A 17,125-nucleotide genomic window follows, 5' to 3' on the forward strand; every position below is an offset into this window, starting at 1 on the left:
TCCTGCTCCCCATGTGCCTTCCCATGCCCTTATTTGGTTAGTTTCCTGTTCCTGTCCTGATTAGTTTAGTTCATTTGTCCCAGGTGTTTCCCTTGATGTTTCATTGCTCCCAGGTGTGTCTCGTCATCCCCTCCTCCTGTGTGTGTGTATAAATAGTGTTCCCAGTCCCAAGTTCTCTGTCCGCTGTTGAACGTCTTCCTGTGTTCGTCTCCCTTGGTGCAAATAAAGTCTTGGTAAAGTATTCTCCAGCGTCTCCTCGTTCCTCGTGTGTGTGCAACGTGACAATATATTAACTAATGATCTGTTAAGCATTATATAATGTCTGTTAATGATTTATAAATGAAAGTTACTATAAAGTGTTACCTTCAGTAAAGAAACACTCAGCCATGATTGAAATAACATAGGAAATTAAAATGGGTCATTTTAGAAATGTGTGTAAAATTGATGATGAAATACAAAAACTCTGTTTATAAAATAAGAAAGGAAAAATAAGCATAATACCTTGTGTAAGTCAAAAACAAGACATTTCAAGAATATATGGAATAATAAATGGTAGAAAAAGATTTCTTTCAGAGATTCAGCAAAGAAACACTCAAATTTAAATAATACTGGTCATTTTAGACCCATGTTGTGCATTAGAAGGGTGGTGACACAAAAACTATTTTTATTCAAAAAGTAAAGGGAAAAAAATAAAAATAAGGATTTGTGATGTTCAAAAACAAGTTAACTGAGGAATTCCTGGAATTCTGAATGATGAAATTAATTTCTTGCAAAGATATAGAAAACTTAAGCTCAGTCGGGTCACTTTACACCCATGTTGTGCATCAACGGGTTAAATTAAGTTCATCCTGATTATTTATACATAAAATAAAATATTAAACATTTTCAGATATTTTCACTGAAAACAAGTTTTATTCATTATGCTATGTTTTCTCTCTAGGGGTCTACTGGCAATCAAGGCGCACAAGGACTACCAGGCAAAGATGGACAAATGGTATGGATACTTTCCTCTTAATTTTCTTAACTATAGACCTTTTTCTTCGCTTCTCCATGGAGGGCGCCATAGCGGCGAGTGACTTCCTGTAGGATGCTTTGAACTTCCGTTTAGTAATTGTCATAAATTAGTGGTTATGGCGAATCGTGGAGGCTCTGGGAAATTTTGTGCTGTTAAAGGCTGTCACAACAGCTACAGAAAGCTCAACAATTTTCTTGATCAAGAGTGTTATGAACACAAGCCAACAATAAGAGCAGAATGTAAATGCCCAAGACCTTTTAAATTGCACAAGACGCCTTCCGACGACGAGAGTAAAAAGACAATGGCTCGCAGCACTTAATTTGAAATGTCCGCCCCGTAACGTCCATGTATGCTCATTCCACTTTGTGGACAGACAACCAACGACAGAAAATCCATATCCCGAAATTTGGCTTGGATATGATCGTCCATTAAGAAAGAAGAGAAGACGACGAACGTGTCCAGACGAAGGTGAGATTATTCACTACATTATTTACGCGGCTAACGTGCTATTAGGTCTGCACAATTAATTGAAATGCAGCTTATGATACAGTCTTTTCTGTATGTTTCATTTTACCAGCTGCAACAGTATAGGACCTTAAGGCCTGGTTTTACCAGACATGGCTTAGACTAAGCCAGGATTAAGCCATAGTTAAATTAGGACATTAAAGTAATTTTTCATAAACGTGCCTTAGAAAAAAAAACATTACTGGTGTGCATCTTGAGACAAAACAAAGGCACTGATATATTTTAAGATCAGTGAGTGCAAGTTTCTTTCAGTTGACAGCTCAGATTTACATTTTAGTCTGGGACTAGGCTTAAGCCTTGTCTGTGAAACCGGGGGGTAAATGTTCACCATATTGCAGCTCAAATCACAACATTTAACAAAATAATACCTAAAAGTATTTGTTCATTAACTCATTTTGGTTTACAAAATGTGGAAAGTCAGCATAGTGCTAAACTAAAATTCTGCATTATTATATCCTAAAATGAATTCGTTTATTCATTTTTAGTAATTAACAATTAAAAAAAATAATTCTAAAAATCTAATATAAAAATCACCCTTTTCGAAATAGAAACTCACCCTGTACCATATAATAACCCAGCTAATTTTAGATGCTTCATTGTATAATGCCTTGTCTGTATTTACAGGAGCTGTTGTTTACCAAGAGCACCCTGGAATGGACGAATTGAGACCTGTAGAAGAGAGTCTTGCATCTGTCCCCAGTCCCAAGCAATCAGATGTTGATGACCACAGCTGTACATCTAAAACATAGCCTCTGTTGGAACACAGTGGGAAGACCACATTTTCGAGGAGCATTGTTACATCAAGAGACAACACAGTGTAACTTATGTAAACCAGTCAACGCAGTGCGATACATTCAAGCCTCCTACTCTGATGAATGACTATGACTCAAATCTGTACACCGGGCTCCCTCTCCACACATTTCATACCCTTGTAGCGGTTCTGCGTCCCCATGAGAATCTGGCTTACCAGACCGAAATTGAGCAGCAAATCTTGCTCACACTAATGAAGCTGAAATTAAACCTATTGATAGAAGATCTAGCCATTTGATTCCGTATATCAGTGAATAAAGTGAGCAAGATCATTTCTTTTTGGATTGACACCATGGCTGTAGTCTTGAAGGATCTGATACCATGGCTCCCCAAAGAAACAATCAGGGCCACAACACTAGAGGTATACAAGCAACATTATCCCAATGTTACCTGTATTTTAGACTGCAGTGAAACTGAAGTCCAAAGACCAGGGAACCTAGACTCAATGTCTGAATCGTACAGCCACTACTATGCTTGCAACCACACTATTTAGTGGCTATTGCACCATTTGCTCTAGTAATGTTTATATCTGCAGCATATGGGGGACGCTGTAGTGGCAAATTTATCACACGTGATTCTGGCATTCTTGAATATCTCCATCCAGGAGATGAAGTGATGGTGGACAGGGGTTTTTTGATTAGAGACTTGTTGTTTGAAAGACAAGTCAATATGATAATTCCTCACTTCGCCAACAAAACGCAGCTGACAGAAGAAAAAGTCACATGTAGCCGCAGGATTGCAAATGTAAGGATACATGTTGAACGTGCAATTAGGAGACTGAAAGTATACAAGGTGTTATCACAAACCTTGCCTATCACCCTTATGCCAAAGATAGATACAATTCTGCGTATATGTGCAGCTTTAGTGAATTTGCGTGGTGATCTGATCCATGAAGCAGATAATTAAGTTATTTTAAAATGAAATTTTGTCTTAATTTATTCACCCTCATGTTGGTCCAAACCTGTATGAGTTTTTTTTTTTTCTTCTATTGAGCACAAAAGATTATTTATTTTGGAGAATGTTGGTAACCACACAGTTAATCGTAACCAATGACTTCCATAGTCTTTTTTTTTCCCACTATGAAGTCAATGGTTACAGTCAACTGTCTGGGCTTCGAGCTATTGCCTCTTTCTCACTTCCATACGTTATAGCCGCATTACCCCGAAAGGTAGGAAAGAGATGCTCTCTCATGAATTTATTAGGATTTGTTGTTGCTCGTACTGGTACACCTTTAGCTGAACTAGCAGTGATCCTTAGCTGTCTTGCACTATGTCAAAATCTCTCCATGTGGCTTATGGAGTTCTAAGCTGTCAGTGTCATCTGCTTGCACTGATACACTGGCATTGTAGCATTTTCCCCAAAGACTGTTTTTTAATTCAAAAAGTGGTTTTGTGTCTGAAGAACTGACTCTCTCCCTGAAGTCTTGATGTGTGTCATAGCTTGGTGTAGATGGTAGCCTTTCTCCCTCCCTTGTTGATGACGCACCATATACATCATCAGCATGATATTAATAAGGTGTGAGGTTTTATTAACATGTACACCTACCACAACCCTAAACCTACCCTTACAGTGGGATAAATACAGTGTTGGTAGCATAATCTGATAGGTAGCATTATTTGTCAGAACACGGCACTTCTTTTTTTCCACTTCAAGCACTGCACGTGTTTAGCCACAATAGAAGTGTTGCGCTATTTATAAATACCCACCTTTCACAACACAGCAGCAGCATGGCTACAAGACCTGCCGGGGCCAGCTACGCAGGAGCATCCAGCTGATTCCACTACTCCGTTATTTTGTAACATAACCCACGCGATGTGATTTGGTTTATTTATAGCCTGACTCAGCTCTACCTCCACTTTCAGTAATGTGAACTGCAAATGTTTATGGCAAAGAATTCGTCCAATTTTGTTACTGTGTAGATAACTGTATGCCTTGGTACTTTTATCATTTCTAAGTTCCTCGCCATCCACACCCTCAGACAAAACAAGGTAACTGAATACGTCAACATATGTGACTGCTGGCCATTGTTTCATATCATCAATCCAGGAGGTGTCACTGGTCCACTTCGTAGGATGAGGAACAGACAAAGTTACATTGTTTACGGTCTTTGTTAAATAGTCTTGATCATGCTGCCACCGCGAACTAATGTTGCCGTTGCTTGTTGACATTATGGACGTTAAAAGTAAGTAAAACAGATTACAACCGTCGTTTCAGAGCTGTCCAAATAACTCTGTAACGCCTAACTAAACGCATCAAGCTGCAACCGGAAGTTCGAAGCATCCTCCATACGCGTACGCGCAAAGCATAATGGGTAATTTCGCGTTCCATGAAAAAGGTCTATACAATATAACAAAATTCAGTATGGCAACCTTCAGAATGCAAAGGACACTTTGAGTATAGTATGTTAAAATTAAACAGGAAACAGTAATCTGCAAAACATTACAAAAATTTGACATGAAATGTTACGCTTCCGTATTCAGATGTATAAATTACTTTTCAAAAGTCTGAGGTCAGTATGTTTTTATTACATATAAAAGAAATGAATACTTTTATTTGGTAAGGGTGCATTAAATTGATCAAATGTCACAGCAAAGACATTTATAGTGTTATAAAGATTATATTTCAAATAAATGCTGTTCTTTTTAACTTTCTATTAATCAAAGAATCCTGAAAACATGCATTATGGTTTCCACAAAAATACTGAGCAATTTAGCTGTTTGTTTTTTTAAACAATGATAATAATAAGAAATGCTTCACATCAAATCAGCATATTAGAATGATTTCTGAAGGATCATGTGACACTGAAGACTGGAGTAATGATGCTGAAAATTCAGCTTTGCGTCACAGGAATAAATTACATTTTTAAATATATTCAAACAGAAAACAGTTATTTTAAATTGTAATAATATTTTACAATATTACTGTTTGTACTGTATTTTTATTCAAATAAATGTGGCCTTGGTGAGCATAAGAGACTTCTTTCAAAAATATTTTAAAATCTTACCCACCCAAAAATTTGAAACAAAATTTGAAGAATAATAAGACAATTAAATAATAAAAATAATTAAATGACAGGCAAGAAAAAAGCACTCTCTTCAGCCAGAAATATAAAAAATTATCTCTTTAAATATCACAGCAGTATGTGCTTTTTGCATTATCTGGACTATAATGGGCATATTTCACTGTTAGGCAGAAAGTAAGTGCAGTTAAAGAAATTTCGCGTTCCATGAAAAAGGTCTATAGCATAAAGCTTCCCCTTTTTATTTCCAGCTCTCTCTGTTCTCAAAAACGGGTGTTTTGTTTGTTTGTTTTTATCTTTAAATTTAGTGCACTTTTCATTCAGGATAATTTTGGTCACTGCTTCTCTGTGCCTGCCACTGCCTGACCAATAATGCTTTGTAGTATTATTCTAAGACTGTTTGCGTAAACAGTGACTTTGGATCTGTACTGTACCTCAGCTCTTCACTGGATGTGTTCTTAGCCCACTTCATATCTATAGTTCCTCTGGGATAATAACTAATGAACAGCTGGAGTTTTTTTTTTTGCATGACCTTGGTTATTGAATATGTCCCTGTACTGAAAAGTACTGATATAATTTTGGAATAAAACATGATGTACTTTTTAGGGAGTTGCTGGTTTGGATAAATAAAACAATAACTTCACAAATCAAATCTTTTAATGGCTTGAACAGCAATTCAACCTCATTTTTTTGTTATTTTCCAATATTCTATATTGCATTAACTGACCTACTGTCTATTTTAGGGAGAAAAAGGGAGTAGAGGCCCTGCTGGTCCACCTGGATATCCAGGAGAGCTTGTATGTTTACCATTCAATCATTTCTCCACTTCAATTTTGTAAGTGGTCAGTCATTATGCTTTAATGCCATTTTTGTGTGTTTATCAAGGGAGCACCTGGCAGGGATGGGAAAGATGGAATTCCTGGAGGAATTGGTCTAAAGGTCTGTACTTATACAGCTCTTCTCTGTTTAATGGCTTCCTTGAACTGTGAACATGGACCATTGAGAATATTTGGCAAGCCCATTCTGAGAAGGCCAAACAGGATTCCAAGATGCAGTATTATTTGACAGAATTGCATGAAAAAATATGCTAGTACAGAATCTCCTTATGGAAAGCCATAAAAAGGTTTGCACCATCGTTTCCTCTTTCATGCTGATCTACGCTGTCTTTTTCCATGCTTACAGATGGCTTTTATTAAACCAAGCTGTTCGTCAACATCATGGTGGTTGCCTATATGATAAATCCTGGATTATTTGATTAGTTTCAGATCTTTAAACATGCACTACTCCCTTAAAGTTCATGTTTACTGTTTACTGTGCACTGTTTAAGATTTATTACATCTTAATCATAAGTCATGAGAAACCAAAAAACACACTGTTGCTGCCTTAATGTTATTGCCAGCAGATTCAGTGGCATGCCATTTTTGTTCAGCATCCTGTTTATTGTAAGTAAAAAGATGGATTTGAAGTTAAATGTTCTCAGTATTGTATGCATGCAGAATATGCTCAGTGTTATTTGCATGAAAAATTCCAACAAGTTTCAAACACTCCCGTCCCCCGTTAAAACAACGAGATGCGGTGCACATTTACTCTGACTATATGATCTTTGTCTCTTCAGGGAGATCCGGGACCGCCTGGAATTCCTGGAGTAGATGGAAGAGAGGGACATCCTGTGAGTATATCTTAAAACAGCTAAGATCATTTCCAGGTGTTTTAGTGGGTGGACCGCATTGAAGAGCAAGCTGTTGAATAATACCAGACCTCATTTAAGCAGAGAAACTCATGAGGAATACTCCCTTTTTACTTCATCCAGTACAATGCTCCAGTTTGGCTGAATGAATTTACATGATTTGAAGTCTTATTGGTGGTTAAGTCTTTGCACCTGGACTGGGCAGAAGAAAATTTCAATGTATCCTGAGAAAAAAAACTGTGAGTGACTCAGCAATGCAGTTCAGCAGACTAGCGCTGAACTCATCTTTAGAGAAACGGGTCTAAGAGCCATAGATTTTTATAGCTCTATTGGGAGAATGTTTCAAGTATAATGAAAGCCAGCTAACTAGAGCCATCTAGCTGGTTTTGGGACAAATAGCAAACAGGCCAAATATGTAAAATGCATTTTCTTTAATTTTAGAATATCTAGTTCATTGGCAGCATTTGTTTTAGGACAGAGATTTTACATTGAACATTTTACATTAATCATACAATACTAACAAAAATGTCCTTGAAACCAAATATCTACTTTATAGAATTATCCAATAATCATCAGCAATATTTTATCTCATGCTAAAAGCCTTACATACAGTACAAAAGTGGCCAAAAGTAATGTCCGGAGAGGATATTTGCTTTTTAATACCCTACAAGTTTGATTAAACAATCAAAATTTGAGGAGTATGTTATATTGGAAAGAATAAAATGTTAAACTTGGTTAAGTTGTTTAAACTGAAAGAAAAAAAAAAGGCAAAAAGGCAAACTACAGCTAGAATATCATGGAATATGTTTTTTTCAGTTATTATTTCATTGGTTCTCCCTTGTTTTTGATTACAGCAGCTGCATTACTCAATAAGCTTTGTCCATATGTTGTGTGTAATTTCTTGCAAAGTGTTCCTATAGATTTCTCACAAATCTGATATTTATTCATCAGCTTTAATTCAAGTTTCATCAGCTTTGATTCAAGGTTTTCATTTAGATTAAGGAGCACTATTCCTTGGTGGCTTTGTTGTGTGTGTGGTGTGTTTGGGATCATTATTGTGTTAGATATTACACATTTGATCTCCAAACAGATCCTCCATAATCACCTTGAAGTGTGAGGTAAAACTGGAGGTTCCTGAAAATTGCACGTTTCATCCAAGACTTTGGAAGGAATATTGAAGCAGTCATACATTGACATAACTTTCAACCTCCTGTCCAAAAATTGACTAGTCTTCTTTGGTCCAGTGCTTCTGCATGGTACCTTGTCACAGTGCTCTGAAATAAACCTGCGCAGTACACAATATCCTAAGTGTATTGACCAGATTTAGCCATTTTTGTAATATCCTGCTTGGCTGCATGAGGACAGCTCCTTCCCCCTGGCCATTTTCACTGAAACCCACATTATAATGTTGGTAGCACTTTATTTTACAGTACGTGTACTTCCCTGGCTGGTACATACATGGTAAATATCTTGTACCTACAGGCAAATGAGTAGTAACATAAGGTACTTACCTGAAGTGTATGGTAACAAATAAGAAACACGGCTGTACTTAACAGTCGTACATGCATGGTAATTAGTTTGTACATACAGACAAGTGTGGGTAATAATGGTCACTTACAGGTAGTGCCCGTACATGGTAACTAATTAGATAATTTACTGTACTTACTAATGTATATACATGGTAAATATGTAGTACTTACGGACAAGTGGGTACAAACAGGCACGTCCTAACAGTATCCGTATATGGTAACGAACAAGACACATAACTGTACATACTAATGATATGTACATAGTAAATGTGTAGCACCTACGGAAAAATGTGGTATTATGTGGTAACAAACATGGTAACAAAAGGTAACAAGGTAGGGCTGTGCAAAAAATCGAATGCGTCAGTGAAGCCGCTTCTGTGATTAGTAGTAAATCTCCATCACGTGCTTTCAGATGAAGCGGCATTTACTACACAGAGCCGTAGTTCACTGACAAGCTACACAAAATCGCGTTCATAATCGGCAATGAATCACCTGCGATTTTGAACGCGATTTTGCGTAGCTTGTCAGTGAACTACGGCGCTGTGTAGTAAATGCCACTCCATCTGAAAGCACGTTCTGGAGATTTACTACTAATCACAGAAGCAGCTTTACTGACTGAAACGCATTCGATTTTTTGCACAGCCCTATAACAAGGTAACTGTCAGGGTTGCCTTCTGGGACAAGACAAAGACGAGGATAAACTCAAAACGGCAGTCTTTAATAAACAATCCAAAGGGGTAACACAAGGCAGGGCGAGACTCACATGAAGCACAACATCGCCGTATAATTCCGGACAAGAGAAATTCAGAAACACAGGGCTTATAAACACATGAAACGCAATCAGGGAGAACAGAAACAGGTGATGAGTAATCAAGGATAATTAATAGAACACAGCTGAGACAAATAAACATAATCAGGGCAAATAAGGGAAAACAAAACAAAAACAGAACATAAACGTGAGAGTAACAAGGTAACAAAACTACACATTTACCATGTACGTACCATTAGTATGTACAGTAATGTGTCTTAGTTATTTACCATGTATATACATTAGTAAGTAAAGTAAAGTAAAGTATCTAATTAGTTACCATGTACGGGCACTACTTGTAAGTAACCGTTATTACCCACATTTGTCTGTATGTACAATCTAATTACCATGCATATATGACTGTTAAGTACAGCCGTGTTTCTTATTTGTTACCATGTGCATACACCTCTGGTAAATACCTTGTGTTACCACTCATTTGCCTGTAGGTACAAGCTATTTACCATGTGTGTACCAGGGAAGTACATGTACTGTAAAATAAAGTGCTACCATAATGTCTAATAATATAGCTAACACCTCCCACAGTGACTGACTGAATTAAAGATTGGGAATAATGAGTACAAGCTTTGTGTGTCAGCTTTCGCATCATCACAAATGAAACAATTGAAATGTGGAGCATTTACATTTAGTTTTACACTCCAAGCACAAATGTGCAATATGTTTACAAAATTGAATACATTTTTAATACATTTGAATAAAGGGCTAAGATGTCAGTTTTCTTAAAAAACTGACCAGCCACTGATAGCCATCACTTTTGGCCTCTATTATACCTACAGTAGCTAGTGAGATTCTATTCTGATTAATTAATTTAATTTAATTGAGTTTCAGATTATTTCTATTGCTTTATTGGCATTACAGAAGTATAGAAATAAGGCTAGCACTTTATTTTACAGCCCTGTTCCACATGCATGTACTATGCGCTTATTATAACAATTAGAATAACTGGGTAATAACTAGGTACTAACCCTGAACCTACCCCTAAACCTAACATTAACCCATGTAGTTGCCATAAACTTCCAAGTACTTTCTTGGGGAAGTACACTATAAGTACACATACTGTAAAAACAAAAGTGTAACCGAAATATGTTATCAAAGCATAGACAAGGTGATGATGCCTCCCCTTGATTTTCAGAATGCAGTTCTGTGGACTGGGTTTGCGTTTAACTAGTTTGGGAAATAAAATGAAGGCACTTTTTGCAACAAGTTTCCATGTTGTTTTACTGGTCCCTGCAGACCAAACATCTGCTTCCGCTTATCATGGAAAATGCACCAAGGTGGCTTTATTGGATATGCTAAAATTGTAAAACATTTTTATTTTGCTGTTCATTCATAAACCACTGGACCAACTGTTACTTTCATATTCAACCTCTCAGGAGGCTATTTAAATGATTACTACCATTAGTCTGTTTAGAAAAAAAAAATAATAAAGACACAATGGCCCCATGAAGTATCTGAGCAATTGGTAACACTTATTGTTGGTTCATGATACCTTCTATTACCGAACTGAACCTTATTGGAAATTGTTACCAGACAATTAAACATTTATACACTTAAATTTGATTAATGCCATTGCATTCGGTGACAAAATAGCAAACATATAATATCAAACATATATAAATAAAAAAAAATGAACAATAAACAAATGACAACCCCCTATGCTATTTTTTTGTGTGTGTACTTACCAGACTTTTGACAGACGCAAAACACAAAAAACTAAAATGTATGTATGTACAGAGGTATATAAGAACTTTAGTAATTAGAGCTAAAATGTGGCAACTATAAAAAAATTTGTCATATGAAATTATGGGCTGGTGGTAGTGCTTGAGACTTTATTGGTTATTCAGTCTAATAAAATAAATTAATTGATAAAAATACTGAACTCTGACAGACTGCTGAGTTCCTGTATATTAATCTGGTCCTCTGCTTTCGCTTGAACTGATTTGCAGAAATTAAAAGTTGGACTGTGATAGGCAAGCACTTGCCATCAGGATTGCCGTTTGTGTATTAGTACCACCCATTTCTGATAGGAACCACCTGTCGCTTCTGCTTAGTAAAGGATTAAAGGCTTTATTTTATATGACAGACTAAAATAATGAGTAATTCCAAACACATTCAGTCATTTTACAGGAATAAACAAGAAAGTAAGAATCTCTTGCTGTTACAGAGGAGGCTCCCTTACCGCCTCCTCCGCACCACCAGAAGGCTTCCTACTCCAGTGCTTGCTATTTGTTAACCAACAGCCCTCGCTGTACCCCACAGATTCTAGCCGCATTGCATTCGTTTGCTCATTACTCACTGGGAAGGCACTGGAGTGGGTCACCGCTGTCTGGAGGATGGATGGTTCGTCATTTCCCACCTTCAATGCATTCCTGTAACATTTTCGCGATGTTTTCGAACATCCGGCCGAGGGGATGAGTGCGGGCGATCAACTCTTAACTCTCTCGCAGGGGAGAAAGACAGCTGCCGAGTACGCTCTGTCCTTTCGAACCCTCGCGGCTCAGACTACATGGGTCAAGGACACGCTTAAGCTCTTGTTTCGGAGGGGATTGAATTTAGAGCTTCAATCAGAGCTGGCCTGCCGGGATGAGGGAAAGAGTTTGAGTGAGTTCATTGAACTCGCTATCCAGATTGACAATCTGATCCTTACATGCCATGATCATTGTCTCTCAAAGATTCCTGGAGCTTCCAGTCATGCACCTTCCCCACCTGGTCAGAGCACAGATGATCTGAACCTGCCCCCAGAATACTCTGATCTCACCGAGGCGTTCAGTAAAAAGAAAGCATCTCAGCTTCCCACTCACCGATCTGTCGACTGTGCCATAGACGTAACGCCCGGTGCCAATCCTCCGTAAGGTAGAATTTTCCCGTTGTCACAACCAGAATCCGAGGCCATGAAACGCTACATCGAGGAGGAATTAGCTAAAGGATTCATCCGACCCTCAACCTCTCCCGCTACATTCCATGTGTCACTTCTGAAACCCGCTGGTTGTCCGAGAGGAGAGACGGAGGAGGGGGCCGGACCACAGATCCCCCTGCCCTTCCTGGTTGATGGCGAGGAGGCGTATCGAGTGCACAAGTTGCTAGACTCCAGACGCCGGGGCGGCACCCTCCAGTATCTGGTCAATTGGGAGGGGTTCGGTCCGGAGGAGAGATCTTGGATCAGAGCTGGAGATATCCTGGACCCCACTCTCACTGAATAGTTTCACAGGACGCATCCAGAGAAACCGGCCCCTCTACCTCGTGGAAGACCCCTGCTTCCTCGCGTCAGGAGCCGCTCGCAGGGGGAGGGCTCTGTTACAGAGGAGGCTCCCGTACCGCCTCCTCCGCACCACCAGAGGGAACTGTCCCGTGGGAGACCCCGGCGTCGTGTGCTTCCTCGCGTCGGGAGCCGCTCGCAGGGGGGGGGCTCTGTTACAGGGGAGGCTCCCTTACCGCCTCCTCCGCACCACTAGAGGGAACCATCTCCCGAATATTAGACATTCCCATTCGGACTCCAAATCCCATCACCCCTCATGCCTGGGACTGATTAATCATCCACACCTGCACCTCATATACACACACACACATATAAACCACTCATACACACAGACTCTCTGCGAAGTCTTGATTTGCCCTGGCTGTCATTTCCGAGCTTTATACCCGTGTTTGATTTTCTGTGCATCTGTTATTGGATTGTTTCCCCTGGACTCTGATTGCTTGCCGCCTGCCCCGATCTCTCGCCTGGTACTCGACTCTGTCTCAGCCTTGTCTCTGCTGTTCTACCTTGCCAGTATTTGACCTTGTATTGTCTGACTATTCTAATAAAAGCTGCAAATGGATCCACACGCTTCTGACTCGTCACAACACTTGCTTTCTGTCTGTTTGCATATGTGTGAGAGAAAGCAACAGAAAACATGCTCTCAGCTAAGTGACGGTGAGTCAAGCATGTGAAAGCATGAGAGAATTCTGAAAATCTTTTGATATCAGTGGGAATAATGTGCTGTCAAGACAAAGAGGGAAACCACCCAAAAATATTTACATTTAGAATGAATCTTTTCACGCCTTCTTAAATGAGCTCATGCATTCTTTCTTGTCAAACTCCCAGTCAGTATTCAAGTGCAGTGATTCCCAAACCTTTTCCTGGACCTCCACAACACTGCACATTTTTCATGTCTCCTTCATCTAATACACCCATTTCAGGTCTTGGAGTCTCTGCTAATGATCTGATGACCTGAATCGGGTGTGTATGATTATGAAGATGCAAAATGTGCAGTTTTGGAGGGCTCCAGGAACATGGTTGGGAAAGCAGTCATAGGACACAACACACACTGAAAATATATCTGTGCTTAACTGATTGTTAGTCACAAACTCAATCACTGCTGACTAAACTCTAAAAATGTATTAGCCAATGGCTAATGTCAGACATTGTTTGGTCTAAATTTAGTGATTTACTCACAGATGTAGAGGGTTGAATGAGACTAGAGCTTTTCTTTGAACTTCTTGTACTAGGTTAATACATTTTGATACTTGTTGTTTAATGCAATTGTATTCATATATTTTTAACAGTGTCTTAAATGTCCAAATACATTTTGGGGCCGCTCTACTATATATGTTATATCTTCACTCTGTGGATAATGTTCGAGGACCTGCTCAGAAAGTGCCTGCCAATAACAATTTACAGCATCAACATTTGCGGTACTGTCATCTAAACATTGTACTTGGCAATAGTTGTCTAAAACATTTATGCATTGATTCTTCTTTTGCTTCAGTAAGACTATGTTCAGAGTTCACTGCCGAATCCTGGCAGATGAAATCAAGACCGCTGTTTCTCAGTTCCCTTTCAAGGGAACTCACACTGAGTCCTCTAGTGGTCACTATGTGGAATGATGTCAATGTGACCGGTGTCTGAAGCACATCTAAACATGACAATAACATTGGCCGGCGACTGCCTATGATATCACCACTGGTGCGACCATAGTATAAAAGGGCACTGGAAGAGCATGTCATCTTCTTCGTCTTCAGGAGACCATTTGTTTGTGTACGTGCTAAGACCATGACTACTATGAAACACCCAGCCAAGCGTTTCGAGTTGTTTTACACCTGGGGACACACGACTGTGTTTGTGTGTGTTTGGGTGGGAAGCACGCACGTTCAGTTCTCGAGGGAGCTGAATGTGCTCGTGAGAATTATCAGTGAAAAGCTGGATGGAGTGCGTTCTACTCACGAGGAAGCTGGATGTGCTCATTCTTTTATGTGTTCATGGTACTGACTGAAAGAGAAGGTAAGAAGCTTATTCTTCTTTCATTATCACCTGAGGGATAGTAGTCAGCATTTGCATGAGCACGTTCGGCTCTCGAGGGGCTTGAACATACTCATAACGATGCATTCATGTCAGATTCTGTTCTTGCATGATTTTGAGAATCTAGCCTTTGAATGGAGCATGTTCGGCTCTTGAGGGAGTTGAATGCATGCTGTGTGATGTGGTCACAGTGAGTAGCTCCGCTTATGCTTGAACCTCTCTTGAGGGATGAGAGTTGAGCACCTATCTCCCATGTCTCGCTGCTAGACATGATTGATCGTGGGGATTGTAGGCGGAGCATGGAAGTAATCTGATGGAGAGTGCTTTCCCTTTCAGAACTCCTCCTGTACTTTTTCTAATTCTTAGATATTGAATTGAGTAATGTGGAACATACAATTCTGAGGTTTTAGATGCAGAGAGAGTAGGGGCATTCATTTTTGATAGTCTGTCCCCTCGAGCTCGGTCAGGCAGTGGTGCCAAGTTGTTAGGCTCTCTGTGAGTCTCCTTGGCTAGCTGCCTTTACACAGGAGTGTCGTTAGGCTTCTGCTCACTATAGAGAGTTTTTCTGCTGAGGCCTCCACTTCTTAGAGCTCCACCTGTATAGCAGTTTCGAGTTGTTTAGGCTCTCTGTGATCCTCCTTGGGGAAACTTGAGCTTTGTCAACCTTGCAATGAGTTAAGTGTTGTTAGGCCTCGTCTCAGTCTGCGAGCTGTTCGGCCTCCACTTTCTGTGTTTAGCCCGTTCTGGCTTTCAATTGGCGCTTTTCCACTACGTGGTACGATTCGGCACTGCACAGCACGGCTCTGCTCAGCTCGCTTCGCTTTTCCACTGCGTGGTATTGCTTGGCTCGGTACGGCACAGCTCGCTTGCTTTTCCACTGCAGTTAGTACCGCTTCAAAGTGGGTGGGAATATAGACTAGTTGCGCCGCCTCTACTGCCGTGACATCATTGTAAACGTGAGACAAAAAAAATAATACGAAAATTAAAAAGGCGATACAAACATGCTACACAGGGGCCATTCTTTTTTTTTTCATTTTTAATTTTCACGTTTTTTAAAGCAAGTCATTTAAGTCATGTAAACGATACTGTAGTGCCTGTTACTGCTAGCGGGTTTGGTGTCTCGTGTTGCAAATCCAATGACGCCTGGTAATGACGATTCTCTCTGACCAATCAGTGATCTGGAGTGTTAACACGTCACATTTTAGTATTGGCACGTCTCGCTTGGAACCTCAACCGAGGTGGTACTATTTAATCAAGCCATACAGAGCCGTACTGAGCCGTACCATGCAGTGGAAAAGTGCCAGAAAGTGAGCCATGCAGTGGAAAAGCGCCAAAGCAAGCCGTACCATAGATTAGCTAGCCGTAGATTTGGTTCTTAGTGCTTGCTTTTTAGCAATTCTGGCATACATTCCCCTCAGCATGCCAGAGTGGGTATTTTGTTCCCTATAGCAACCGCTAGAGGACGCAGTTTGAATTGCCTTGAAAGGGAATGTCTCAGGTCACACATGTAACCATGGTTCCCTGAGATGGAATGAGACACAGTGTCCCCTCGCCATGCCTCTGGGATGCCTGCTTCATCTCCTTCAGACGAAAAAGTTGATGACGTGCTCTTCCAGTGTCCTTTTAGGCTATGGTTGCACCGGTGGTGACTTAAGAGGCTGTCGCCGGCCAATGTAATTGTCATGTTTAGACATGTTTCAGACACCGGTCACGCTGATGGCATTCCCATAGCAACTGTTAGAGGAAGCAATGTCTCGTTCCCTCTCAGGGAACTTTTATTTATCAACTTCAAGATTTGATGTTAACATTTTTGTAGGTTAATATTTTTACAATTGTTAAAATGGTAGAGAGAAGCCAACCGTGCTCCTAGGGGAATACCTTCTTTCAGACTTCAGCTCCAACATGCCTGTCGGTTTTTTTTTTTTTAAGTAATCCTGAGCACCTTGACTCGCTTGTTTGGGTGCGTTTGAGTTGGGTTGAGCTGAACTTTACAGGATGGCAGCCCTCCAGGAGCAATGATTGACTTCCTTTTTTAAATGGTCTTGTGGTGTGACAAAATAATTTTTATTGATTTTCTTTTTCTTTTTCTTCTTCTTATTCCACACAACAGGGTGTGTAACTTTCCAGGTATTTCATGTCAACTACTATAACATTTGCAGAAATGGCCTTAACAACAGTAATTGTTCATGTCATAGCATTGCATATGGTCCTTATGAGATATGAGAATTATTTTTATTTGTGATTCAACACAGTATAACACACTTCTTACAACAAGTAGCATAGTAAATATATATTAATATATAACATAATACACAATTTTGCAAGCTTTGTGAACAATGCATTGCTAGGCCTGATTCAAATAAACTGTTGGTTGCTGAAGTCTGCTTGTCCACTGTCCTGAGCATTTTTTAAAAGGCTCATTGCTGATTATTGTGT

General features: G+C 39.6%; 1 protein-coding gene and 1 long non-coding RNA gene across 2 annotated transcripts in view; one reads left to right on the forward strand and one right to left on the reverse strand.

Annotated features, from left to right (window-relative positions):
• Positions 1-12,263, forward strand: part of LOC107699122 (collagen alpha-1(XXI) chain-like) — a 64,461-nt gene extending 52,198 nt beyond the window's left edge. The window contains exons 13-17 of the mRNA XM_016500295.1: positions 941-994; positions 6,113-6,166; positions 6,255-6,308; positions 6,985-7,038; positions 11,859-12,263. Of these exons, the coding sequence (XP_016355781.1) occupies positions 941-994; positions 6,113-6,166; positions 6,255-6,308; positions 6,985-7,038; positions 11,859-12,263 (621 nt within the window). The remainder of the gene's footprint in view (positions 1-940; positions 995-6,112; positions 6,167-6,254; positions 6,309-6,984; positions 7,039-11,858) is intronic.
• A 767-nt stretch (positions 12,264-13,030) lies between these two features.
• On the reverse strand, positions 13,031-16,845 carry LOC107699170 (uncharacterized). The gene is made up of 3 exons (XR_001635427.1): positions 16,835-16,845; positions 13,525-13,530; positions 13,031-13,256 (listed from the first exon to the last, which is right to left on the reverse strand). It is a non-coding gene; the product is annotated as an uncharacterized LOC107699170 (long non-coding RNA).
• Positions 16,846-17,125: the final 280 nt, after the last annotated feature.

Source organism: Sinocyclocheilus anshuiensis, unplaced genomic scaffold, assembly GCF_001515605.1.
Source record: "Sinocyclocheilus anshuiensis isolate Anshui unplaced genomic scaffold, SAMN03320099.WGS_v1.1 scaffold166, whole genome shotgun sequence".
NCBI classification, from domain to species: Eukaryota; Metazoa; Chordata; class Actinopteri; order Cypriniformes; family Cyprinidae; genus Sinocyclocheilus; species Sinocyclocheilus anshuiensis.